The sequence below is a fragment of the Mustela lutreola genome, chromosome 3, assembly GCF_030435805.1.
Source record: "Mustela lutreola isolate mMusLut2 chromosome 3, mMusLut2.pri, whole genome shotgun sequence".
Taxonomy (NCBI): domain Eukaryota; kingdom Metazoa; phylum Chordata; class Mammalia; order Carnivora; family Mustelidae; genus Mustela; species Mustela lutreola.
In genome coordinates this window covers 141,154,856-141,182,457 of record NC_081292.1, presented here as the reverse complement: position 1 = coordinate 141,182,457, position 27,602 = coordinate 141,154,856, and the positions used below count along the sequence as shown (strand labels likewise).

Here is a 27,602-nt window from a genome sequence, read left to right as displayed (position 1 = left end):
CTGTCCACCCTAAGAATGCCCAGAAGGCAGATGGGTAAGGGCAGCAATAATAAATCAGCTCCTCGGAACAGATACACAGTCCTATAGCTCCGTACTACCCCTTCCAATCTGCAGATACCTGAGAAAGCACTTTTGTGAATACTATTGGGTTTCTGGTAAGGTTATTGTCTACAATCTAATGTAGTAAGAGCTCTTACATTATTTGTAATTTTTTTTTACTTCATTTTTTTAAAGAGTTTCTTTCTTTGAAAGATTTTATTTATTTGACAGAAAGAGACACAGCGAGAGAGAGAACACAGGCAAGGGGAGTGAGAGAGGGAGAAGCAGTCTTCCTGCGGAGCAGGCAGCTGGATGTGGGGCTCAATCCCAGGACCCCAGGACCTGAGCCGAAAGCAGATGCTCAACAACTGAGCCACCAAGGTGCCCCCATTATTTGTAGTTTAAAACCAAAAAATGATGACTCAAATTTTACCAGGATAATCATCAGGGAAATTGGACTAGCATATTGCTGGGAACATGATTATTACTCAGTGATCCAAAGTGGGACATAAGAAAAACAGTGATGAAGATAGCTGACTACATTTTTTTTTTTAAGATTTTATTTATTTATTTGACAGAGAGAGACCACAAGTAGGCAGAGAGGCAGGCAGAGAGAGATGGGGAAGCAGGCTCCCTGCCGAGCAGAGAGCCCGATGTGGGGCTCGATCCAAGGACCCTGGGATCATGACCTGAGCCGAAAGCAGAGGCTTAACCCACTGAGCCACCCAGGCACCCCTGACTACATTTTTGATTTAGAGATTCTGCCTTAATATGAAAATGCATAAGTTCATCTAATTGGTCTTTTCCACTGCCACTCATTTCATGGAATACCTTTAGAATAATATAAAGAGGGGCATCTAGATGGCTCAGTGGGTTAAAGCCTCTGCCTTCAGCTCAGGTCATGATCCCAGGGTCATGATCTCAGGTTCCTGGGATTGAGCCCCGCATCGGGCTCTCTCCTCAGCGAGGAACCTGTTTCCTCCTCTGTCTCTGCCTGACTCTCTGCCTACTTATGATCTCTGTCAAATAAATAAAATCTTTAAAAAAAATAGAATTAATATAAAGATAAAGATCTTTGATTCTCTCTGATATGAATAGGTTACGGGCTAGTTAGGTCTTCTACAGATTAAATGGGTATGTTACATAACTGTGTGGCATAAGAGAATGCCTAGGATTTAGAGCCAAAACACCTCTAAGGTTTGGATCTCAGTCACATTAGCTGTGTGACCTGAGAGAGACAATGAAATCTCTCTAAGCCAGTCTCCTTATTTGAAAATGAGGATTAAAAATATCTGCCCTACCTCAGGTAAGTATATAAGAAAATATAAAGTTACAAATGTTAGTTCTGTTTAGTTGTGGATTTACTAGTCTATGAGAACATGAAACTATATATAGTTTATGCCTAAATTAAGATAATGTAATATTTGTTACTTAACACTATGATACTGAGCCATTTATAAGGTCTTTATGCCACAAATACCTCAAGTTTACATTATTTAATGCTCCGAGGAGATGGACTTTTATTTCCAAAGTGTTTTGTTTCCAACGTCTTTATTTAAATCCTTGGTTTAGGAGCACCTGGGTAGCTCATTTGTTAAGTGTCTGCCTTTGGCTCAGGTCATGATCTCAGGTCCTGGGATCGACCTCCGCATTGGGCTCCCTGCTCTGCGGGGAAGCCTCCTTCTCCCTCTCCCTCTGTCACTCCCCCTGCTTGTGTTCCTGCTCTTATTGTGTCTCGCATTGTCAAATAAATAAATAAAGTCTTTAAAAATAAAATAAATGCTTGGTTTATCCTAATTTTAAAATTCAATAACCTTAAAGGAACACCTTTATAGCTACTATTTATAGCTTAGTCATCTAGGAGCCCGGATTTTCCTTGCTCATAAACCTGCTTTACTCAGAGTTATTTAATTTCTAAGATTTAGCTCCATTTCTGGTAAGCAAGATGGAGGCGGGTCAAAGGAAGGGGAAAAAAAAGTATACCCAGTAGAATCTTTTTGGTGCCAAAGGTAAAATAATTAACAGTTTGGGTGGGGGGAGAGTTTTTAAACTACTGAATAAGGAATCTGAAAGTTAATGGTAGTTTTCAGTTGTCCACTTCCATAAATTTCTTTCAGTCTCTGCTCAGAAGATATACCTTCAGAGAGGCTTTTATTGACCCCCTATATCAAACAGAACCTCCTCATTCCAAGCCTTTTATACTACTTTATTTTTATGGTCCTTGTCATTACCTGATATTATTTTAATTTTAATTTTATTTTCACATTAAAATGTAAGTTTAATATGAATGAGGACTTTGTTGTAGTCCCAGCAGCTAGCACAATCATGGGTACGTAACAGTCCCTGTGAAGGTGTGCATGAATGTATGACTATATCCGTTAATATTCAGGTCCTTACACCATGACACATGGTCAAAGCATAACATAAACTGTAATTTAAAAATAAAAATATAAAAAGTAGCTACTAAGTAGTTAGTACTTAGGGTGTTCTGGAAAAAAGAGTATGTTCAAGATATTCCCAGATTGGTATGTTTTATCAGGAAAACACACATAGAAGCATAAAATTAGCCTGCCTAAAGAGTTGGAAAGGTTAAGAAGGAAATGCTGAAAAGGCAAAAGCACTCACCATTTTCGTTCTTATACAAGAAATTAACTTAAACTGAAGTATACTGACTTTCTGAATAACAAGATCAACAACAAAATTTAATGTAAAACTATGTATATGCCAAATGGTAAGAAAAATGAGGGAGGGAAAAGAAGTCACTCATAAGTTTCCACTACTAACATTTAATAACTACTTTTATGCAGACATATATCTATCTTTCTTATGTAATTTAAATCAGAAACTCATCCCTCTGGAGCATGAGCTTCTTTTGTGTGAATGGTGAGAAGAAAAAGAATATATTAGAAAGACGATTTATAAAGTTTATTTAGACATGACTATTTATTTTAGGTCAACGTTTGAAGGAGCTTCAAACTCCAAAGTTAAGGAAAAAAGAGAATTCATCCTAAAGTAAGAAATACTTAAGAAAAAATATGAGAAATTTAAAAAAAATTTTTTTTAAAGATTTATTCCCTTTTGGGGGTAGGCATTGTGGGTTGATACAGAGATTTGGAATGAGGTTTTGTGATTTTCCTTTTTTTTTTAAGTAAACTCTACCCCCAATGTAGGGCTCAAGTTCATGGGCCCCAAGGTCAAGAGCCACATGCTCTAAAAATTGAGCCAACCAGGTGCCCCAAGAGATATTTTTTAGATATAAGTAAATGTCTACCACTAACAAATGCCTAAATAAATTAAAAGACTAAATTTTGCTACTTCCTAAAACACTCAAATTTTTTAAAAACTTGAAAAATAAAAAATAACTTACCTATAGGATATCCCAATGCAAAGTCATTACTTTGTGTGGCAAAAATAGGGAATAGTCCAGCTTTGCTAAATCGACTGTCAGGACTGGCAACCAATAAGGTTAATACACAGACAATAAAAAATACAGAAGCTTTGGCAATCAAGATACTGTATAGGAAAGACCAATCCACATTGGAAAAATTAAGTACAACCATATTTTTGAATAATAAAGCTGGAAGTGCAAATCTGGAGACAAAATTTCCCAGTCCTTTGGCCTGTGTTGATGTTATGACATTAGCTCTTCCTGCTATGTAGCCACAAAGGACAATGCCAAAACATTCTAGTAAGGCTGGAAAAAGCCTCGTTATTGACATTGAAGGTGGGTCATTAGTGGAATTAAATCTATGCACCACTGTTGAGGACAAAGTCTTGCTCATATTGACTGCAATGGTTAAGTTCTCTGCAGGTAAATAAGAAAATGAATCCATTTTCTTTCACCCTCCAACTCCAACCAGATTTCTGGAAAGAAAGGAAGAAAGATTCAGTGCAACAATCAATAATGAGAATAATTCTAGTTGAAAGCATACACTAGCAAACCTAGACTTATCAAATGACCAAATAAATATATATACTTTCTTCAACAAACACCAGAGAAAAATACAATGAAAAAAAAAAGGGTGAGAGTTTTTGCTAACAATAACCTCTTTTTTTTTTTTAAGATTTTATTTATCCACTTGACACAGAGAGATTACAAGAAGGCAGAGAGAGAGAAAGAGAGAGAGAGAGAGGAGGAAGCAGGCTCCCTGATGAGCAGAGAGCCCGATATGGGTCTTGATCCCAGGACCCTGGGATCACAACCTGAGATGAAGGCAAAGGCTTTAACCCACTGAGCCACCCAGGTGCCCCAATAATAACCTCTTTATCTCAAAGGTGGGTCAGCTCAAAATATTTATGTTGCTGTCCTATGTTCAGTATCAGACATGAATAAAATAAGATTAATAAATATGACATGGCTTTCCCCTATGATTCACACTCGAGCTTCACCTAGTGGGTAAGAGCCTGGGGCCCACAGAGCCTCTCCTGAATGTCTACCTGCGTCCCAAATTCTCTGAAAATTTCAGTGCTCGAGGCTACATACTAGAAAGGACAGTCCTGTCTAGCCTGTGGTCATATCCAAGCAGAGGACAGGAAGAAGAGTATAGTAGAATATCACATAGTAACTTTATCCGGTAATTTTCCTCATCTGTGAAATGGCAATGATAGTACCTACCTCATGGGGACTTGAGATTAAGTCCTTATAATCACGTCTGGCACAAAGTAATCACTTAACAAAAGTTAAATACAACTTTTGGTAGCCCATAAAAGAGAATGAAAGAAATGATGATGGCATCCAACCGGGCTACCCTTAGCTCCATTTAAAGTAGCCTCATATATTTGCTTTCTTGAATGCTCCATAGTCTCTTTGTGTCACAGGGGCTTTGTACATGCAGTTCAGCATAAAATGTTCTCTTCTTTACTTGCCACTGTCTGTATAATAATATGTGTTCACCCTCTAAATCATATAGTTCAGGAGTTTCTTCACCACATTAGGCTTCATTAACCCCATAGCTAGGTCTTTATCAAGTAGAATCATGTTCTTTACCTGTAGGCTACTTTTCTCAGTTTATAATTATACCATGCATTAGAATGAGTATTTGGTTTATGTCTATCTCTTTCACTAGACTTTAAGTGCCACTGAAGTAGGGACTCTGCATGTTTTTGCTCACTGTTGTACCCCCACACCCAGCATGGTGCCTGGCACACAGGAGGCACTAATACAATACACAGTTATTATATATAATTAATTACATAATTATGTATATATATTATATATATATTAATGATGAATGACTAAAATATTAAACTTTTCACCTTTTAGTGGATCAATGTTCTCTTTTATGAACTATCTAGTTCATGGGCAGAAACCTTTTTTTCCTGAATGATAAAGTATTCTAAGTTTTACACTACAGCAACAGGCCCAAGACCAAAATGTTAAAGAACACAAAATGTGCTGTGAAATGTTCTAAAGATGTTCAGAAAATGCTAAAGCAAGAAAATACTTTATGCTAACATTACAATACTTATCAGACTCCTTCTTGTTGCCAGGGACACAATGAATATGAGGTTTGGGCAACTTTGCAACTAATCGGCTTTAATTAGTAATTTGAAATTAATATGGTGACAATTCCCAATTTCTAAGTGATTATTCAGGGTTGATCATCTAAAGTGGCCTTATATAACGTAGAAAGTAAAAGCGCCCATGATTCCTGAAATTTACAATGCCAAGGGGTAAGGTTTCAAACACCCACATGACATTAAAAAAAGACTCAGATAGCAGACCAGAGATCAGCAGCAACTGATACATGGGGTGTGGATATGATAATTTTCTCTGGGCTACCCTCATATAAACTGAACCATTTAAAAACCGTACATTTAATCTGGATCAGGACAAGTATTTTTCTACCAGGATTAGATAGGAGTGGTTAACATACACAAAACCTACAATAATCACATACTTGAAGTTTACCAAATAATCATCAAATTATATCCTGGGAAAGCTAATGGTTGGGACAGGTACCATTAGTTGAAGTAAGGAGCTGATAAAACGTGTTAAACATTTGGAGCCCCTAACGTGTGGACTTAAAGAGGCAATGTTAAAGAATAAGGAGATAAACTTCTCCAGTCTTATTTCTTTAAAGTTCCCTATATTTGTTTGCCTAGAATGTCACTAACTCATACTGCTCACTACCCTTTATTTGTACTACACTCACATATCAATGTTTTATGATAATTTTTTAACCAACAGTTTTAACTAAAATAGTGGTTGTTCACTGAAAAGAGCCAAATAGACCTGAACCCAGTTTGGGGACTTATAACTTATGAACTCTTTGGGCAAGTTAAATATCCTCTCTGAACCTTAGCTTCTTCAACTGTAAAATGAGAGTGAAAACCTACTTAAAGGGATATTGTGAGGATATGAGACTTCATACACAGCTTTTCACAGAGTAGGTCTTCAAGAAATGATAGCAACTGCTATTAGAAATGTGGCCATGAGAATGGCAACAGATGAAACATAATTCATTGTCTTATGCCCATTCTTCAAACTTGGTATTAAAGATTTCTCCAACTAAAACAGAGATGGGATGGGACATAGGTTTCTAGCTTTTATTTCATACCAAACTAAGTGGAGTTCAAATGAATTCAGTTTGATCTTAAGTTGTTTTTAGCAGGGAAGGGAGAGATCTTCATTTTCATCAACAAGATGGTCAAATAGTTGACTGCCCAGGATTAACCTTACGTTAGTCAAAAATTAAAAGAAAAACTTTCAGAAGTAGTCTGCCCCTTCCCAGGAAGATTCTTTTAATGTTCCTCAACATCATAAAAGCAATACTTGCTAACAGAGGAAAGGTTAAAAAAAAAACAAAAAAAGCACTTACAAAGGTTTTCATCTCCCCGCACCCCCCCACCCCCCCCACCCCCCGGCCACAACGAAAGAGTATATACTTTTTAAAGCATTCTTTGAAAATGAACAGGACGACAGCAAAGGAAGTTTTTAAAAAATTACATCCAGTCCTTCCATCTCATTAAAAACAAGGGTTGCTAAAAGAACAAACAAGTTGACCTGTCACAGTAAAAGAGTGCTCCCTGGCCACACTCACTGGGGTGAGGAGTGGAGAAATGCTATATACAACCCCATTGTAGCCACTGATAGCTGGTTGAGATAACTGCAAGGAACCCTGAAACTGTAAACTGCCATTGTTAAGTGAATATGGGGAAGAGGGTTCTGATTTATTTCAAAGAGAAAGCTTTGGAACACCCAAAATCCATTATCCTGTGGGAAAAGCATAACAGAGCATAATACTATTAAAGCACTTCAACATCAACAGTCACACCATCCGCCCACTCCCACCTACTTGAAAAGGACCAAATGTCCTCCCTAGAGACCTAGGGTGGGGAGTGCTGAACACTGCCTCTTCCCTTGTCAGCAGGGACAGACTTTGGCCCTCTAAGATAAGGATGTGGAAAGTCCTTAACCAGACTGCCCAGAGACCAGCTGCCACCCAATGCCCAGGCAGACAGCAGTGGAAGTGGAAAGGCAGACTGGGGTCTGTGCCTGGGATTAAAAAGTTGGTCTCAGCTTCCCCTGGGCATGGGAATCACAACGTCATGGTATCCGACATGCTCCAAAAAGGGGTAAGGAAGAAAATTTGGTGTAGCGCTCCAGGTACCCATGCAAAAGCTCCTAGAAGGGTAGACACTGAGGCCACCCCCTCGGGATAAAAAGAAGAATCCGAGAATGTCAGCGTGGGCATACGAGCAATGAAGCGCTCCTCAAACTGGGGTATGGCTGTTCTGTCACCGGAGGGGACAAGGGGTCCCTTCCCCTACATTAAGTCTCTCTGGGTGGCTCTGGAGGTCCTAAAAGTGGGGCAGGCGCAGGCAGTGGACTGCATGCCGGGGTGCCAAGGGCGGGGCACTGCCCACCTGCCCAGACCTGAGAGGCGGGGATGGGGGCACCAAGGGTACCCAAGGCCGACCCAGGGCGGGGCAGGTCCGCGCCCCGGGGCCCCATCTCACCTGCTACGTCTGCAGCCCCGGGGCCGCGAGAGGGGAGTCGATGCTCGTGTTGGGCCAAGCAGGGAGGAAATCACCGTCATCTCCCACCCCAGCCCTCTTCACCGAGAGCTGCGGGCTGCTGGAGGCCGACTACAGCAGCTCTGTCACGTTCCGAGAAAGTGAGGTGCGGGAGTGCCGTGGTCAGGTCAGCTCCTCCCCGCGCCGGCCGCGCGGCCCCGCCCCACCTGCCCCGCCTCGCCTTTTAGGCCCCGCCCCAGCCTCGAGTCTTTAAGCTGTCCCGCCCCGGGAACCTCAGAGCTCCTTGGCCCCCTGTCCCGCCTTCAGACCCCGCCCTCCGCCTCGAACCTCCAAGCTCACGTCCTCGGCTCCGCCTCAGGCTCCGGCTCCGCCTCAGCTCCGCCCCCGCCGCGAGGCTTCTAGCCGCGCGGTCCCCTGTCCCGCCCTCGGGATCCGCCCTCGTGGAGAAGTGGGGGGGGACACCGGCTCCCCGGCTCCGCCTCCAGGCCGCAGACTCCGAGCCTCTCAGCCGGGAGACTTCGGCGGCTTGACTTCCGGCGGCCCAGCTCTCGCAAAATGGCGGCTCTGTGGGGACATTTCCAGTCTCGTTTTCCTCGCCCTAAATTCAGATGCGGAAGCCTCTCGTTTTGCTGCCGAACGCCCAACCTCTTGTGATCCGCTAATTCATATGTGGGTTTGAGTAGTCGTTTGATAGTGCAGAGTTTAAAAATCAGATCTGGGCCAGAATCCTGCTTTCCCTCTTTCCCAAGGGAGTGTGGCCTTGACCTTCCTAAATCAGGGACTAAAATGTCTATAAAGCCTGTGCACTGGGCCTGATTTGGATAGAATAAGCGCCTAGTCCCTGACTACTTGTGTCTCTGTTGTGGGGGAAACTACATGTTTATCCTCTCAGTGTACTGAGAAGAAATTTGTTATATTGGTGGAATACTTAAAAGCTTGAAATGAAGAGGTCCCAAATTTAGAGCTCCATTTTGAAATCCAAAAAAACTATTTGTATTAATCTCTTGGAATCAAAATTATGTCAAATTCAAGGTGTTTATGATATGATGCCACTTAATATCTCCACAGCATCTGTCCTTTGTAAAGCCTCTATTTTGCCTTGCCTCCAACTATTTTTTTCTTTCCTTTTTTTTTTTTTTTGGTCTGACAACTCCAGATATGTTTCTGTCATCTTAGTTTTTGTGCAAAGATACAAAAATGTATACTTTGAAAAATCACAGTAAGCTAAGGTTAAAGTTTCTAAAAAGCTGGAGAAAAAATGAGCAGAGAGGAACTATAGAAAAGTCATGCATTCTATTCCTGTTCTCACTTCACCTTTGTTCCCCATCTTTACTCTTAACTGCCTTCTTTTTTTCCCCTTGAAACTGACTACTTCTTTTTATTCTTCCAAGTGTATTATCTCAAGGCTAAAAAGATTTCTGTTTAGAAAGCATGAAGATTTGTTTGTTTAAAGAAATGCTGAGTTTTGACGTTTAGGAGAATACGTGAAGATATACCTGGAAAGGTAAGTTAAGGTCAGCCTCTAGGAGGTTCTTTAGGTTAGACTTAGAGTTTGGGCCTTGCCTTATCCTCTGACCACAGTAAAACCATTAAATATGTTTTGACAGGAATGTGTCATAATGATTACATTGTTTTTGGATATGTAATCTGGAAGCTTTCCCAGGATAAGTTGAAAAAGAGACTGGAGGCAAGAAAAGCAGATGACTTTGGGAAGAACCTAGACACTAGGAAATGAAGACATAACGCACTTTGGAGTGATGATAATGAAAAAAGTGGAAATGGCATGAGAGACATTATAAAAGAAGAGCTGATGGGACTGGATTACTGATAGGGCCAAAGAAGATGAAGGAGGTAATGGACTAAAGTCTTTACTCCATTACAGTAAGGAGAGGGAATTGAACTAGACAGCCTCTAACAGCCTTCCTTGTTCTATAGTCCAATTATTTTCTATCATTCTATTAATTGAAGATGAAAGGAAGAAATATTTCAAATGAGGGAAGCAGTTACAAGAAAATAATGAATTTGATTTTAGGTCTAGAATCCAAAATCTTGAGAAGTTATCTAATTCAGTCTCTTTCTTTTTTTAAAGATTTTATTCATCCATCTGAGAGAGAGAGAGAGAGAGAATGAGCAGGGAATAGGAGCAGAGGGAGAGGGAGAACCAGACTCCCTGCTCAGCAGGGAGCCTGATGTGGGGCTCAATCTTAGGACCCCAGGATCATGATCTGAGCCAAAGGCAGAAGCTTAACCAACTGAGCCACCCAGGAGCCCCTCAGCCTCATTTCTTGAAGGAGTTGTCATCGTCCTCGCCATGTGTGGTCCTGGAGATTCAGCAGTTGATCTAAGAACACCCAACTAATTGGTGTAAAAGATTGAGAATATAAGTGCTCATTCTCCTGTGGATTAACTGCTCCTGAAGGTATCAGCACATGTAAGTAGAGATTTCTGATAGACACCTAGAAAGAAAACAGAAGCTTAAGAGAGAAAGAATACAGCTAAAGATGAGGTTGGAGATATCTATATGAAGTGGATAAGTTTCCTGAGAAGAGTAGGTTTTGGGGGGAAATTATAGGAACAAAGTGTATACAGAGATGAAAGACCTCATTAAAAGGTCATTCTTAGGTAATTACTGGTGACTGCCTTAAGAAAACCATTTAATTTCACTATCATCTGCTAGTCAGTCTGTGAAATGCTGATCTACATATATTATTAACTGAAAAAAGGGAAGAAAAGCTAAAAATTATTCAAACTAATGGAGAAAAACTATATATTAATCTTAACTTGTAAATGAACAGGACCTGGACCTTCATACACATTGATACCTTCATTTCCCTCAACTCCAGCTGGTAAAGATTGACAGGAGGAATAAACTAAGTGGTTTGTATAATGGCAAGGGTCGTGTAGGGTACATTCTTGAGGCAGTGGGATATGTTGTCGATTCCTGGTGAACTGTACTTTTTTTCCAATTTACATAGTTCTAATGTTTGGGGTTTTTTTCTGATTATTAAAGTAATAAATAATTATAAAGTATTCAGGTAATAGAAAAAGGAGTGAAGAAAGTGAAAAGTCACAACACCTACAGATAACTTTGGTTAACATTCTACTATGTATGTATCTTTTTTCCATGCATATGTAGATTAAGAAAAATAGGATCATATAATACCTATGGTTTTTTATATGCATGGTTTTAATAATGTTTTAAATTTTAATTTTTTAAAGGATTTTATTTATATAATTGTCAGAGAAAGAGCACAAGCAGGGGGAGCAGCAGGCAGAAGGAAGAAGCAGGCTCCTCACTGAGCAACGAGTCAAATGTGGGACTCAGTCCCAGGACACCAGGATCATGACCTGAGCCAAAGGCAGATGCTTTAACCAACTGAGCCACCTAGGCATCCCTAATCTTTTAAACTTAATAACACGTAACTAACATTTTTAACCATACACATAGATCTATATAACTTTTAATACCTATCAAGTATTCCCTGTTGAAATTCTAAGCATGATTCTCCTTGAAAAAGTAGCATTCTGGGCCATCCAGAGAGTCTAATCAAAGATCAGCAAAGAGGAAGACACATATCTAATATTTCTTTAAAAATATTTAGTTTCTTGGGGCGCCTGGGTGGCTCAGTGGGTTAAGCCGCTGCCTTCGGCTCAGGTCATGATCTCAGGGTCCTGGGATCGAGTCCCGCATCGGGCTCTCTGCTCAGCAGGGAGCCTGCTTCCTCCTCTCTCTCTCTCTCTCTGCCTGTGTCTCTGCCTACTTGTGATCTCTCTCTCTGTCAAATAAGTAAAAATCTTAAAAAATATATATATTTAGTTTCTTTAAAACTCCCCATCATGTTTCCAACAGCACCAGTTTCTCCTTAGGGGTACATATGATTCCAGAGAAGTTGACTCCACTTTGTCTTCAGAGGTGATGTAACTAACTTTGGCTATCCAATAAGTACATTCCCTCCCTTTGGCCCCAGTGATTCAGTCAGGGTGTGCACTGGCTCTAAAGTTGTTTGAAGCATGAGTCTTAGGATTTTTGCGAGAATACTGATGTTCTCTTGCTTGCTGGACAGGGGAAGATGCTGACAGCCATCTTGGGGCCATGAGAGGAGCCAGTCTTAGAATGACGCAGACACCACAGAAGCAGAGTGGAGAGAAGAAAGTAAATAGGTCCTTGATGACAAATTGAGTTATAAAATCAAGCTTCATCTGAAGCCATGACTGGCCTGAAGCCTGTGGACTTTTCATTCTCATGAGCCAATCAGTTTTCTTTATTGTTTAAACAAGTCTGAATTGGGTTTTCTGTTACTTGAAATCAAATGTATAGAAAAAAATTCTAGAAGGAAATGCCAATAGCAAATATCCCTGAGTAGTAAAAATGCACATGATTTTTTCCTTTGAAGAATAGCTCCCAAAATTTCTACCCCCCAAAAGTACACTAATTTTTATCAAGCAAAAGCTTAAAATAAGTTATAAGGTATATATTGGTTATGTGGAAATGGTGAATAATGTCTAATTGCAAGTATTTTTCTAAAACAAATTTAAAAGTCACTACTGTATATTAAACTAGGTAGATATACAAAATCCACTGATGAAATAGAACAATTTAAGAGCACCGATACCATGCAATGTATGAATTTATACAAGGCTAAGGCTAATTTTTTACAAGGTTGATCTTTGTATCCTTAGTTGTTCTATAAATGGCTTTTGAATGATTGATTAAAATAACTGCCTACTAGCTATCAGTATGTTGAAACATATTTGTTCAATGGGATCTATTTGATATAAGCAACTGTGGGATGGCTTTTTCAGAGTAGCTGGATTTCTTATTTTTTTCCAACTTTTCACTTGGCCTGGGTTTATAGCCTTGCTTAAATATTCTCCTGGGGTGACTGGGTGGCTCAGTCGGTTAAGTGTCTGCCTTCAGCTCAGGTCATGATCCCAGGGCCCTGGGATTGAATCCCACGTTGGGCTCCTTGCTTGGCAGGGAACCTGCTTCTCCCACTCCCTCTGCCTGCATGCCACTCCCCCTGCTTGTGCTCTCTCCCTCTCTCTCATTATCCCTTTCTCTGTGTCAAATAAATAAATAAATAAAATCTTTAAAACTAACTAGCTAAATAAATAAATATTGTCCCAAATTGTGGTTTTTTTTTTTTTTTGGTTACTTTAAATGCTGTAATTAAATAATTGCATTTCTAGTCCCTGAAGATAAAGCCCTAAAAATTACCTTTTAATATAAATATAAAATATATATATATGGATGTGTGTTTGTGTTTTTGTAAATAATTACTACCCCTCTTTCAATCTGCTATTAAAATATTCTTATAGAGTTTCATTATTATAAGGCAGCTAGTTGGTGAACACATGGAGAGGCTAAAAGAGCGGCATTCCCAGAGAGGGCATGGCAGATTGGCACCTCTTCCCACATACCTTGTCCTCTATATCTCTTCCATCTGGATGTTCATCTGTATCCTTTATCATATCCTTTCATAATAAACTGGTAAATGCAAAAATTAATATGTATATTTCTACAAAGCAGTGAAGGAAAGTGGAATCTGAAGATCTCCCCGTGTTATTGATCTTATTGCACTTTGGTAAGGCTCAAATGTGGCTAAATAGGCAGAAGCTTTTATCTGGGCAAGCATTTAAGAAGTTAAGTAGAAAAACAATGAAACCAGAGTTATTAGATTATGAAACTGAAAGTTAAACGACTTGGGTAAGATACGGTACAGAAATCATACAGTAGAAGCATGATGGCCTCGGGGGCCCATCTAATTTATTTCAGGACTTAGCTTCTAGATATTTATGGTTTTATTTTGACCACATTTATTTTTGAAAGGGGTTAAAGATCAGAAACATGAACATGAAAGACAAAAACAAAACAAAACAAAACCATACTCCTGGTTTTACTGCTAGTTTGCGCACTTAAAAATGTGCTCACAGACAAAATTTATTTTATAGGCTATTCTTAAAGAAAGGCTCATAAATGTGTAAGCACTTTGTAATTTAAGTAATCTCTAAGATGAAGAACTATGAAACTGGTCAATGTTGTAAAGTTCTATAAAGAGGAAGTGGAAAGAACTTCAGATTTAAGTTTGACTTTGGAGTAAGAAGTTCTTTGGCTGAATCTAGTTAATACAGGGGTAGAATTTTTGAGTAAATAGCTAGCTCAAAAGAATTCTAACACATCCTCAGCAAACAAATAAGCACAAATTACAGAAGCATTCTTCCAGTGGAGTATGTATGTCAGGAGTTCTAGTTCCCTTCCCTTTTTGGATGGGTGGGTACTCTATCTGTACTGATTTCCCTAGTATCCTCAGTGCCTGGAACAGTGCTTGGCATGCAGTAGGCACTTGATACTTGTTGACCTGCCAACTCTTGGAATGCCAGATAAGCAAGTTTGTAAAGGTTCTGTAGTTAGAGAATCACTTAGAAAGGAAATACCTGGGGGCGCCTGGGTGGCTCAGTGGGTTGGAGCCTCTGCCTTCGGCTCGGGTCGTGATTTCAGGGTCCTGGGATCAAGCCCCATGTCGGGCTCTCTGCTCAGTGGGGAGCCTGCTTCCCTCCTCTCTCTGCCTGCCTCCCTGCCTACTTGTGATTTCTCTCTGTCAAATAAATAAATAAATTCTTTAAAAAAAAAAAAAAAGAAAAGAAAGGAAATACCTGCTCTTATTGTACTTCTTCCAACTATCAACCAAAATAACTGACAAAGAGAAGGATCAGAACTCAAGTCTGTGTGGCAGCAGAGGAACCAGATCATTTTTGTGACTGACAGTGGCTGAAACATGATCCGTCAGGGGAGTATCATCTTTGGTTATGATATAGATTAAATATGATAAATAGTGTCCCAGTATTTAATTCCACAAGTATTTAAATGTCCCAAGAATTCCAAAACTTATTTAGGAACCAAGTTGAAAGAGGCCTGGGCACTAAATTTGGGGATGGTTGTTCTTGGAGAATAAAGTTGGTAAAAGTAAGCTTCTTATGCAGTTATTACTTTTGCTATCCAGGCTTCTATAGCTAACAGTATGATTAACTATATCCACAAACCTGGCTTCTTTGTTTTAATGGCCTAACTCAAACCCACATTACCTGTGTTTATTATCCTCAAATATTTTAGAAACAAGATGTTTATAATAGTGTTAAAATTTGATAAAATTCCTAGAAGGTTCTTAGAAATTTCATTTCATATGTTGCCTCAGTTTTTTTTTTCTTTAAACATAACGGTCTTTGTCAAACCAAGAACTAATATTAAGAGTTCAAACCCAATATTTGCCGTAGTGAATGGAACTGTTTATTATAGAGGCAAAAGATTATCCCTGAGGGCAATTGAAACAGTTTTTAGAAATCTTCAAACTACATGTAATGATATCAGTGAAGAAGCATGTCCCTGAATACCTCTTTTTGACCACTGTAATCTTGCTTAGCCAACCATCTGTGTCAAAAATTATAGAGTACAATATGCCCAAAATTCCTGTGCTAACTCTAGAAGGTGGTAAGCAGGAAAGGAAGATGACCTCTGTTACAGGGTGTTTAACTTATGTGGAGGTTGAAGAAGAAAGAGCCTTCATGGGAGTAGCTAGACATTTCAAAAAATGTAGCATATTAGTGGAAGTAATTCCAAATAACCTGAGGAAGAGAAATTTATCTCCTTCACTCCTGGAAAAAGAAATAAGAGAACTTCTGTATCCGTCCCACTGAGATTAGGCAACCAGTAGGGAAGCTGTTGGGAAGGAGACAGCTGGTGCAGAGATTATGCTACAGGTAATATTCTATAAAAGGAGGAAGAGAGGAGGACTAGCCTTTAGAAGCTTCCTCCCATCTGACAAGAGTTGATCCATTGTTTCCTCTTTTAGGCCTCAATCTTGATGTGCTTCCCATCACTCTGTCATTTTTCCTCTTTCTCAGTATTTTCTCATCTTCTCAGTCTTCCCATTTCATTATTAAAAGCCAGAGAGTTGGTGCTATCTGGCTACCTGCTTGCTGTATACATTATTTGTTAATATGATTTGCATGTAAGTATGGGTTACTGATTGAGGACATGGAGAGTGAAGTGAGCAACTAGTTGGAAGAACATAAGAGCAGGGATCAGTCATAAGGATTGAGATACAGAGTAGTAAAAAACAAAATGCTTAGTCATAGTCAGGAGTCCAAAGGTCTGTAGGAGTAAGTCTCAATCAGGGCTTCACACCAGAATCACTTGGGGAATATAAATTTTAAAAATGTAGATGCCAGGACTGCAGCCAGACTTACTAATCAACATCACTGTGATCGGGTCCAAGATGTGAAATTTTTTTTTTTCTAGATTCTGTAGATGATTCTAATGCCAATTACTATTTAAGAGCTACTCATTTAGGGAATAAACTAAACCTGTTTATAAACTAAACATAAACCTGTTTCAAGGGCAGGCAAGAATATTTGAGAGGAGAGCAGATTTTTCTAGAGTCTCAGTGCTCTATCAGAAGTGTGTTCTCGTGATAGGAAAAAGGGCACATTGAATCTGGCCACTTCCTTCAGAAATACATTGTGATAGCTGTTTTCCTATCAGGACATCGGTCCTTATGTGACCCCCCCTCTTTTTTTTGTCCTTTGTAGAGAAAAGCAAAACAGCAAAACTGATCATTGTCTTTGTGTCTTGTGTATACACACCATTTCTTCACCATAGTGCCATTATCAAATCCCGGTCAGAAAGTTGGTAGTGAAAATGGATGATTTCATGGCATGCTCAGTATTGAAGCCAATACATTTACTGTGGTGTGGGTAATGTAGCAATTCCAGTGCAGTCATTTCATAGTCTCTGGAAGCTTCAGTTTTGGAGAAACAATAATAATTTCTCTTATCTTTCTGCAGAGATGTTATTTTCTAAAATATGGGTCTTTACTAATCTTTTCCTTTATAGTTTGCATGTCTTACTTAAAAAAAATCCTCCCTTGCATCAAGGCCGTATGATATTCATCTACATTTTCTTCTAAAAGTCTTTTAAAGTTGCTATTTGTACCATTTTTCTTTGTCTTTTTTTTTTTTTTTTTTAAGATTTTACTTATTTATTTGACAGAGAGAGAGAGAGCACATGTGCATACCCACAAGTTGGGGAAGGGGCAGAGGGAGAGGGAGAAGCAGACTTCCCACTGAGGGCAGAACCAGATGTAGGTCAGGAGGGCCTTGCAGAAACCTATGTGGGGAGGTTGGTGGGGGAAGGAGGCGGGGCCCACGCTAAACACAGGGCCAATACTAGGCAGAGCCCCAGAGGCTCTGCTCATGACCTGAGCCAAAGTCAGAGGCTTAACCCACTGAGCTACCCCCATGTACACTTTGTACCATTTTTCTAAATTCTCATGTATTATTAAAGCCCCACTCTAGATCCAAGGTGTAGAAAGTTCCTGCCCATTACGTTGAAGAATACTTCTGTAGCTCCTGCTGTAGGATCTAGATCAAAAAACCCTCAAGGGAGAGTAAAGTGAAATAGGAATGTACTAAGAGATAAAAATCTGTAGATAGCCGAGCAGTATCAGCTCATGGAAATGTAAGTGATCTTAGAGTCAATGTATTCTAGAGATAGAAGAGGTGAGGCCTTGAGTATGTGAATGCAGGATGTGTGAAGTAATGGCCGCTAATCATGCTATGTATATATTTATCACATGTTTGTCAGATGTCTAGCTGGGATATACTTATCATCTGTTTGTCAAACATCTGGCATGGCCTTTAGGATGCCCTTGAGCAAAAGTCACTTTATAGTTCCCTGTTAGCTCTGTTATAAAAACAACTATCTAGAAGAAAGTAAACTTTTGATTAAATTCCTAGAAGGTATTCCACATCTGAACCCTGCTCTGGCCTCCCATACCCACCTACTTCCTCAAGGCCTTGAATCAGCTTCAGAACTGGTTGTTGGAATTTGGGCTCCAACTCCTGTAGCCCTCTGTGAACGTCTATTACCTACTTATTTGCATCAGATACCCGCCATGCCCACCCGTGATTGATTTGGCTTACTTACTCTGCTCTATCTAATCAAAATGCAGGATCCTTAATACTATTTCAAGCTGGTGAGAATAAACTTCCAACCATAACTTTCCAACTGCTATCTGTTGGAGACTTTTACTTGCACGGGCAAATCCAAACCTTCTGGATATGTTCCATATTCTAAAAGGGTTTAATTGGCAATCATTCCAGCAAAGGAGGAATTTCTGTTGATATAAAATACAGCTGACCCTTGAGCAACATGGATTTCAACTATGGGGGTCCACTTCTATGCAGATTTTTTTGGTAAATATAGTACAGTACTGTAAATGTATTTTATGATTTTCTTAATAACATTTTCTTTTCTCTAGCTTGCTTTATTATAAGAATACAGTTTATAATACATGTAATATCCAAAATGTGCATTATTGACTGTTTATATTATCAGTAAGGCTTCCAGCCAGCAGTAGGCTATAGTAGTTAACTTTTAAGGGAGTCAAAAGTTATGCACAGATTTTCAACTATGTGAGGGGTTGGCACCCCTGAACCCCATGTTGTTCAAGGGTCATTTGTACTCTGTTTTTGAAGGTGTGACCTGGGTGTTAGGCTACCATTGACTGAAAAGCAGCACCCTGTATAAGAACCTGTTTTCCTCCCGCCAAGTCAATCAGATAGTTGGGTGGGGTCTGATGGATGATTCCACATCTCACCAGTAGCAGCTCTCCCTACCATCTCTGAGGAGTGTTACTGCTGGCACTGTAACCTTGCCCAGGATAGGAGGGACCTATGCATGGGAGGGAGAACCCACAGGATAGGTTCAGCTGTCTTGGCTGGCTAAGCAGATGGCTCTTTCCTTTCTCACTACTTTGCAGACTCTTCCCCAACTCTGCCTTCTCAGTAGAAAGGCACAGCCTGACATTCTTTCATTTCTGCCACTTTCCAATTCTGTCTGCCTGGGTAGCCCCCAAGATTGAGGCCTTGCCATCTGGGATCCCCCCAAATACCCTTCTCTCCTAAAATCACTGCCTGTGGGCTCTCAGCTGTGCCATGCTGTAAAGCCACCATTTCTTCAGATTCTACACAGCAGCAGGGGTGGTGCCTGGGGAGCTCGTAGGCCACATAGATCTCATCTGTCACCAAAGTCCCTACAGAAGCCAGTGAGCTTAACTTCAAGAATCGTATGCCAGGAGTTCATTTCCACTTTCTCCACAGACCCAGGTTAGCTATGACCATAGTGTTCCCTCTCTGCTGATAAGCCTCACTGCTGATAAGTGAGGCTGATAAGCCTCTCTGCTGACCAACCCTTGAGTTACAGTTTCTCTGTAAGCCCCCAAATGTGATGTAGTCGCTTAGAGTTTGAGTCCTATCCTGGGCCTACAGACCTTATCACTTAGTAGTGGCACGATCATACCATTGGGGCACCCTCAATAGCTCTCCCCATCCTCTGCCAGAAGTCAGGATGTGCCCATGACCCAGGTGAGCCTTAGTGTGAGTGAACTTTCTGCCTCCTCAGAAATTCCCCAGCTCTAGGAGAGAGGCATTCACTGAGGTTCCCTAGATGGCTATTCTTCTTGCAAGGAAATTCACCCTGGTGGGCTTTTGGGGTCTGAAACCATCAGGGACAATATGCATGTTATTCATGTTATATTTTCTCTTGTTGCTATAACAAATCACCATGCACTTTGTGGTTTAAAATGATACAGACTTATTATCTTACAGTTCCAGAGATCTGAAGTTCAAAATCCTGCTCCTTGGGCTAAAGTCAAGGTGTCAGGGGGGCTGGTTTCTTCTGGAGGCTCTCTGGAAGAATCCGTTCTTGCCTTTCCAGCTTCTAGAGGCTTCCCACATTCCTTAACTTGTGACCCCCTTTCTCCACTTCAAAACCAGGAATGTTGCACCTCCCTGACCTTTCTTCCATAGTCACATTCTCCTTCTGACCACAATCTAGGAAGGTACTTCACTCTTAAGGATTCATATGAATAGATTGGATCCACCTGGGTAATCCAGAATAACCTCTCCATCTCAACATCCTTCACTTAATCAAACATTTGCTTTGTGGACTTTTCCCCTTTGGTTATGTAAGATAACATGTTCACAGGTTCTGGGAATAGAGCATGGACATTTTAGGAAGGTCATTATTCAGTCTATCATACATTTTTTCATAGGAACACTAACCTACAGATTATCCACAAACTGAATTAATACCATCTGTAAGAGCATAATTACCCCAATGTATGTCTTTCCCACTAGACAATGAGCCCCTATTTTTGGTTGCTAACATTTAGCTCAGTGCCCTGTATACAATCAGTGTTCAACAAGGTTTGTTTATAAGAAACCTAGAGAGAGAAAGAGAAAGAGAGAGAGATACACAGACACAGAAAGTATACTTCAAATAACCTATTGTGGGATGCCTGGGTGGCTCAGTTGGTTAAGTGTCTGCCTTCAGCTCAGGTCATGATCCCAGAGTCCCGGGATCGAATCCTGCGTTGGCCTCCTTGCTCAGCAGGGTAACTGCTCTTCCCTCTGCCTGCCACTCCCCTGCTGCATTCTCTCTTTCCAACAAAGCAACCTATTGTTTTATTTAGAGAGATTATTTCTGTTCACATTACTGGTCACTTTTTATGCCCATAGGGGCCAGCCACTTACCAGGATCACTGGGGTGGGCCTGTCATCTGAGTCTGCAGGTGCTGATCCAGAACTGGAATGGAGCAGGAGCCTGGTTTCATGGAGCCAGCCTGGTACTAGGGTTGCAGGAGTCATTCTGTCACCTGAGGCCTTGATGACCAGCCTGGAGTTTAGTTCTGCAGGTCCAGACTGCTGCTGATACAGACCATGAGCCTGGATCTTTGGAGCCAACTTTAAGACTAGGACCCTGGAGGCTGGCCTGATGATGGGGTAGGCTAGGAGCCTGGGTCTGTGGCAGGTTGTCTAGAGTCTAGATCCCCAGGAGCCTGCATGACACTGGGGTTGGCAAGGGGCCTGGGGCCACAGGAGCTGGCCTGATGCTGGGGTGGGCTGAAAGCCTCGGTTTGTGGTACTTATCCTAGTACTGGGCCCAGCAAAGGGCCTGGATTTGTGGGTGCCCACCCAGAGCCTGGGTTCATGGGAACTATTGGGGAGCCAGGGGCCACAGGAACTACCCAGAGCCATGGACAGTGATTAGTACTAGGATGTGCCAAGAGTCTGGGTTATCAGGATCCTTCCAGGAATCTAGGGCCATGGGAGACTTCTGGGGCCACTAGAGCTGGGTAGCACCCAGGTGAGCTAGAGGCCTGGGTTTGTAGAATCCCCTGTGGAAGTCTAGAGCCAAGGGAGTCCCCTGGGGCCATGGGAGCCTAAAGGCACTGTAGTAATCTGAGGACTTGGGTTTGTGGGAGCCTATAGAGAGCTACCTAAGGCTGCAGAAGTTTGCTGGGGCTGGGCCTCAGTGAAATTGTGTAGTCACTTTACTTGTCTTTTGCTATGGAGAGGGTCTGTCTCTTGGCATAGGCTGTCCAGGCTTAGAGGATGGGTGATGGAAACAACATAAATCTATTTTCTATCATCCTCAGTACATCTTTTCATACTTCTGTGCTTCACCCAGATTCTGTATTCTATCACCTGGAATCCTCGGCTCTTGGGAAGGTATTTTCATACATGAGCAACTGTCCAGATTGATGCTTTTAGGAGGAAATGAGTACTAGAAATTTCTATATTTGCTGCCATCATGCCCCTCCTGGGTCATGTTTTTAGATCCACTCTGACAATCTCTGTCTTTTACTTGTGCATTCAGACTGTTGACATTCAAAGTGATTATTGGTATAGTTGGATTAATAGCTACCACATTTGTTACTATTTTCTATTTTCTATTTGTTGCCCCTTTTCTGCCTTTTGTGGCTTTAACTGCCTGGTTTATGATTCCATAAAGTGTGTATACTTTATCATAACAAAATAATACAAATTTCTTCCTCCTGTCCCTTGTATCTTTCTTGCCATTCATTTTACTTATATGTAAGTATACGTATACAAGCATATATGTTGAATCCAGTGTTGTTGTTGTTGTTATTATTTTTTAAGATTTTATTTATTTTTGAGAGAGAGAACACATGAGCAGTGGGGAAAGGCAGAGGGAGAAGCAGACTCCTCACTGAGCAGGGAGTGTGATGTGGGGCTCAATCCCAGGACCTTGGGATCATGACCTGAGCCAAAGGCAGACACTTAACCGACTGAGCCACCCCGGTGCCCCTCCAGTGTTGTTATTATTGTGAACAAACTTATCCGTTAAAACAGTGAGAAGAAAGATAAAAAATTTTATTTTTCCTTCACTTACTTCTCCAGTGCTCTTCCTTTCTTTATATAGAGACAACTGTCCGACATATATTATTTTCCTTCTCTCTAAAGAACCTCTTTTAAATTTTCTTGCAAGGCAGTTCTACTGGCAATGAATTCCTTAAATTTTTGTTTGTTTGAGAAAGTCTTTATTTCTTCATTATTGAAGAATAATTTCATAGGCTACAGAATTTTAATTTGGTGGGTTTTCCCATCAATGCTTTAAACATTTCACTCCACTTTCTCCTTACATTCATGGTTTCTGAGAAGTCAGATATCATTCTTATCTTTGCTCCTCTGTGGGTAACATATTCTTATCCTCTGGCTTCTTTCAGGATTTTCTGTAGTTTGAAAATGATATAACTAGGTGTAGTTTTTTGGGAGGAATTTATCCTGTTTGGTAATCTCTGAGCATCCTGGATCTGTGAATTGGTGTCTGACATTAATTTGGGGCAAGTTCTTAGTCATTATAGTTTCAAATATTTCTTCTGTTCATTTCTTCTAGTGTTCCCATTATGCATATGTTACATCTTTTGTGCCCAGTTCTTGGATATTTTGTTCTTTTTATTTTTTGTTCAGTCTTTTTTCTCTTTGCTTTTTCAGTTTTGGAGGTTTCTATTGAAATATCTTTAAACTCAGAGATTCTCTTTTCAGCTGTGGCCAGTCTACTAATAAGTCGAACAAAGGCATTATTCATTTTTTTGTTACAGTGTTTTTTATCTCTAGCATTTCTTTTTGGTGCTTTCCTGGAATTTCCATCTCTCTGCTTATATTGCCCATCTGTTCTTGCATGCTGTCTACTTATCAGAGCCCTTAGCATATTAATGATAGCTATTTTAAATTCCTGATCTGATCATTCCAACATCCCTTCTCTATCTGAGCCTGGTTCTGAGGCTCTCTCTATCTCTTTCACTTATGTTTTTTGCTTTTTAGTATACCTTGTGATTTTTTTTCTTGGCAGCTGGACATGATGTACAAGGTAAAAGGCACGGCTATAAATATCTATAGACCTTTAATAATATGATGGTAAGGTAAAGGGGAAGGAAAGTGTTTTATAATCCTATGATCTAGTCTCTTTTAGTATCCCTGTGCCTTTGGACTGTGAGCCTCAAACGTGCTTTTCAGTCCTCTTCCCTCCATACCCTTAACTGCAACAGGATGGCTAGAGGGGGCTGGAGGTGGGTCTTTCCCCTCCCCCAGGCTAGCAAGTTAGGCTCTGATAAAACCACAGCAGGTGAGGCTGTGATTCAATAGTACCTTGTAAAGACAGACCTTGCTAAGAACAGAATGCTCTAGTATATTTCCATGTGGTTCCTTTTTCCCTTCCTCTGCCAACAACATGGTAGAGAAGGAGGGATATTGATTTTTCTCTGATATTCACTGTGAGAATGTGATAGAGATCCAGGAGTTAAATCTAAGAAATGTGTGGGAGCTTCCAATGACTGGGTCTCCCTTGAGTTTTTAACTCTCAGAGTTATCTACATTGAGTGCTCAGCAATTCATTAATTATAGTTCAGGTTTCCCTACCCTGCTATTGGTTTCCTCAGAGTTTGTTACTCCAGTAAGTTGTGATTCTCTGTATTCACTGTTGATATCTCCAATTTAGGGAGCAACATTTTGCCCTGTGACCTCAGTTCTCTTTTGGATCTAAGAGTTGTTGATTTTTCAGTTTGTTCTTTTTTTTTTTTTTTTTTTTTTAAATTTGTTAACTTGGAGTAACAACTTTCAGCTTCTTCTTCTTCTTCTTCTTCTTTTTTTTTTAGGATTTTATTTATTTGAGAAAGAGAGAGCATGGGTGAGCAGGGCGGGGAGGCAGAGGGAAAGAGAGAAGCAAGCTCCTTGATGAGTAGGGAGCCAGATATGGGACTTGACCCAGGACCCTGAGAGCATAACCTGTGCCTAAGGCAGATACTTAACCAACTGAACCACCCAGGTGCCCCAACTTTCAGCCTCTTAAAAGGTGTACTGGAAACCCAGAAGTGTTTTATTTATTTACCTTTCCATTACTGAAATATGAAGACTCAGTGATTCTGTGTGGATTGTTGCTGAGCCTCTTTCTTCTAGTGGTTCCCTCGGTTTGCCTTGTTTACTCTATTGGGGCTTACAGGAGTTATATGTCAATGGACTACATGTTCTCTTGACAGAATGTGCCCTAGTATGTATGAAAGGTATGACAGTATGAATAAGTGGAATGGCTTGATCAGTTCTATCCTTTCTAATGAGAGTTTCCCAATTTGTCATTCAGTCACCCTACCCTTCTTGCCTTTGGTTCTTAATCTGACCACTCTTTCATTCCAAGATACAACCCCAAATTTCCCATTGATTTATCCAATTTTTACGGATTTTTTTTGCTTTTCACAATATTTGTAGTTTTACACACTGTTTTATGGACCCTGATTGTACCTTTTGCGGTGAGCACTTTGTAGGTTTTAAATAGTTGTTGCTTTACATCTTCTGTTTTTAGGATGATATCATCTGTTGGGACTAGGGTTAGGCTGAGGATTCAAATAAATATCTCTTTAACTTTTAGCCTTATGTTTTACATGTCTTTTCTTGTGAGTGGGCTCAAACTCCTCACTTCCTCTATTCCTTAATTTTTTTCCCTTAGCCTTTTATTCTGTGTGGGAATTCTAGTCCAATCAATATACTTTAGCCTCACATATTTTTTTCCACATAAGGAAGCATTTATTTGATGTTTAACATGAAGTCATGTTATACAAATAAATACTATGTTTATACAAATGAAATTTATAAACAAATCTACATCAAATCATCACACAGCAGAAGGCAAAGTAAAAACAGAGAAGACTAATTGATGGCCATATACAGTTGGACACAGTTGTGTCTTGTTCACTAGAAAGTCTTTTACAAAATAATCGTCTTAGATCAACAGAAGACCAATCTTCAGTGTCATCCTGCGAGATGGGTTACTTTAGCAGTCTCCTCCACAGGACAGCATTTTCTGGTGTATGCCTTCTGCTCTGCCTGCAACATGTGACTCCCAGACATAGATGTGGTCAGGGTGACACACTGCCTGCAGTAAAGTTCCACTGTTTTCACCAACATCCTCCTATGGTTGGCACTTATTTTGGTGACTGCCAACCCCTCGAGAGGCCTTGCCATAAGTGCTCTGTGGTCTGTGGTCTGCATATCCCTGTCCACATCCATAGTTCCCATAGTTATACCCATTATAATCATAGCCGTGATAGTCCCTATAGCTTTGATCCCCACCATAGGCACTGTTGTAATTTCCATATTCTTGATCATAATAGTTATTAGATCCTTGGTTCCAGTTTTGGTCCTGATTTCGTCCACAACCCCTACTACCATCTGGTCCACCAGCTGTGGCACCTCTTCCTCCTTTTTGTTGTTGCTTTTGCTGCCTATATACCTCTTTGTGTTGTGCAACTTGGTTTCACACTTCCCAGAACCAATTTGGTAATAATCTGCACTCTAACAATTTCTTTACTGGCTCTTCATCTGTTTAGTGATGAAACAAAATCCTCTTCTTTCCTTTTTCTTTCTTTCTTTCTTTTTTTTTTTTTTTTTTTTTGTATCATGGAAAGTTCAATATTTTCAATCTCCTGAAAAGGCTCCAAAATATTCTTTAATTTGTTCTTCAGAGGTATTTGGGCTCAAAATCCACTCATAAAACCCTTTTTGGGGTTTTTTAAAGCTTTGGCCCTTTTAGGGTCTATCAATTTGCCATCCAGTCTGTGTTCTTTCTTTTTTTTTTTTTTTTAAAGATTTTATTTTATTAATTTGACAGAGAGAAATCACAAGTAGACAGAGAGGCAGCCAGAGAGAGAGAGAGAGAGGGAAGAAGGCTCCCCGCTGAGCAGAGAGCCCGACGCGGAACTCGATCCCAGGACCCTGAGATCATGACCCGAGCTGAAGGCAGCGGCCTAACCCACTGAGCCACCCAGGCGCCCAGTCTGTGTTCTTTCAATTCCAAAACCCATCATCCTGCTGACTTTTGCCTGCATTGATCTTGGATCCCTCTGTGAATTCCTCTATGTTGCTATACTTGTTTGTGTCTGTGGTGGCAGAGTTATAAATGGGAGGGTGGGAGTGGGGTGTGAGAGGCTTTTGGAGTGCAATCCAGTCCTGGCAGCAGTGGTGGTAGAGCATTGTGTGGATCTGGATTTAAATGTGAGCAAATGAGCTAGCCTCTCATATTAATTCTCTTTTTTCAATGACCTTCTCACTGCCACCTTGTACCTTACCACTTCATGCTTAGTCTTCCATCTAATCTAACTCCTTTCAGTATCTCCCCATCCATATTCTTCTTCTGTGACAGTGGAATACTTTTTTTTTTTTCTTAGTAAGGCTCCAGGCTGGGTGTGGAGCACAGCATGGGGCTTGAACTCCTGACCCTGAGAGCAAGACCAGAGCTGAGACCAAGAGTCAGATGCTTAACCTACTGAGCCACCCAGGCATTCCTACTTTTAATCTCAAGCAACAGAAAATTCAAGACAGATTTAAGCAATGAAGTGATGTATTGGCTAATAAAACTAAAAAGACAAGGTGGGAGTCCAACCATGTCATCAAAGACCTGGTTTCTTTACCTTTCTCTGTTCTGCCTTCAGTTTTGTTAGCATGGCTTCAAACTTGGTTTTTCTTAAAAAGCCAAGCAAAACAAACAAAAAAAAAAACCCAAACAAATCAAATCCAGAAATCCAAGTATTATGTTTCTATACTACCCTTCCCAGAAAGGAAGAGAGTGACCTTTTCTTGGTTCTTTCAGAGAAGTGAGAAGGCTGCTTTTCTAGAAACCCCTTTACTATAAAAGATACATTGCATGTTACTGGGAAAATTTAGCTCAGATGTCTTTCCTGAACCACCCTCCATGCCCCAGAAATGGAATGCACTATGTGGCTCTGGTGTGGGCTCCATGAACTGACCCTTTCCTTTTTCTTTCTTTCTTTCTTTCTTTCTTTCTTTCTTTCTTTCTTTCTTTCTTTCTTTCTTTCTTTCTTTCTTTTTTTTTTTTTTTTTATATCATGGAAACTTCAATATTTTCAATCTCCTGAAAAGGCTCCAAAATATTCTTTAATTTGTTCTTCAGAGGTATTTGGGCTCAAAATCCACCCATAAAACCGGGTTTTATGACCTGATCAATTTAAACCAATCTGAGACCATCCCTAGAGCTAGGGATGGTCTGATCAATTTAAACCAATCTGAAACCATCCCTAGAGCTAGAAGTTCAACTGGCTTCTACCTAAACATGTGAGGGAAGATAACATTTAGCTGAAAGTATGGAAACTCTGAGGAAGGAGGATGGGGGAAATGGATGCTAAGTGACAAAGAAATGCTCCCTGCTCTTGCAC

General features: G+C 40.4%; 1 protein-coding gene, 1 long non-coding RNA gene and 1 pseudogene across 3 annotated transcripts in view; 1 reads left to right on the top strand and 2 right to left on the bottom strand.

Annotated features, from left to right (window-relative positions):
• Positions 1-8,216, bottom strand: part of GPR155 (G protein-coupled receptor 155) — a 42,325-nt gene extending 34,109 nt beyond the window's left edge. Inside the window, exons 1-2 of one of the 2 annotated variants that reach the window (XM_059166998.1) lie at positions 8,002-8,216; positions 3,407-3,903 (exon numbers count right to left, since the gene is read on the bottom strand). In XM_059166998.1, the coding sequence (XP_059022981.1) occupies positions 3,407-3,872 (466 nt within the window). In that variant the 5' untranslated portion in view covers positions 3,873-3,903; positions 8,002-8,216. The remainder of the gene's footprint in view (positions 1-3,406; positions 3,904-8,001) is intronic. The other variant, XM_059166997.1, reaches the window with a different exon arrangement.
• A 131-nt stretch (positions 8,217-8,347) lies between these two features.
• On the top strand, positions 8,348-13,148 carry LOC131827078 (uncharacterized). Its single transcript, XR_009351874.1, has 4 exons — positions 8,348-9,523; positions 9,627-9,870; positions 10,109-10,450; positions 12,084-13,148. It is a non-coding gene; the product is annotated as an uncharacterized LOC131827078 (long non-coding RNA).
• A 12,136-nt stretch (positions 13,149-25,284) lies between these two features.
• Positions 25,285-26,873, bottom strand: LOC131827932 (heterogeneous nuclear ribonucleoprotein D-like; annotated as a pseudogene).
• Positions 26,874-27,602: the final 729 nt, after the last annotated feature.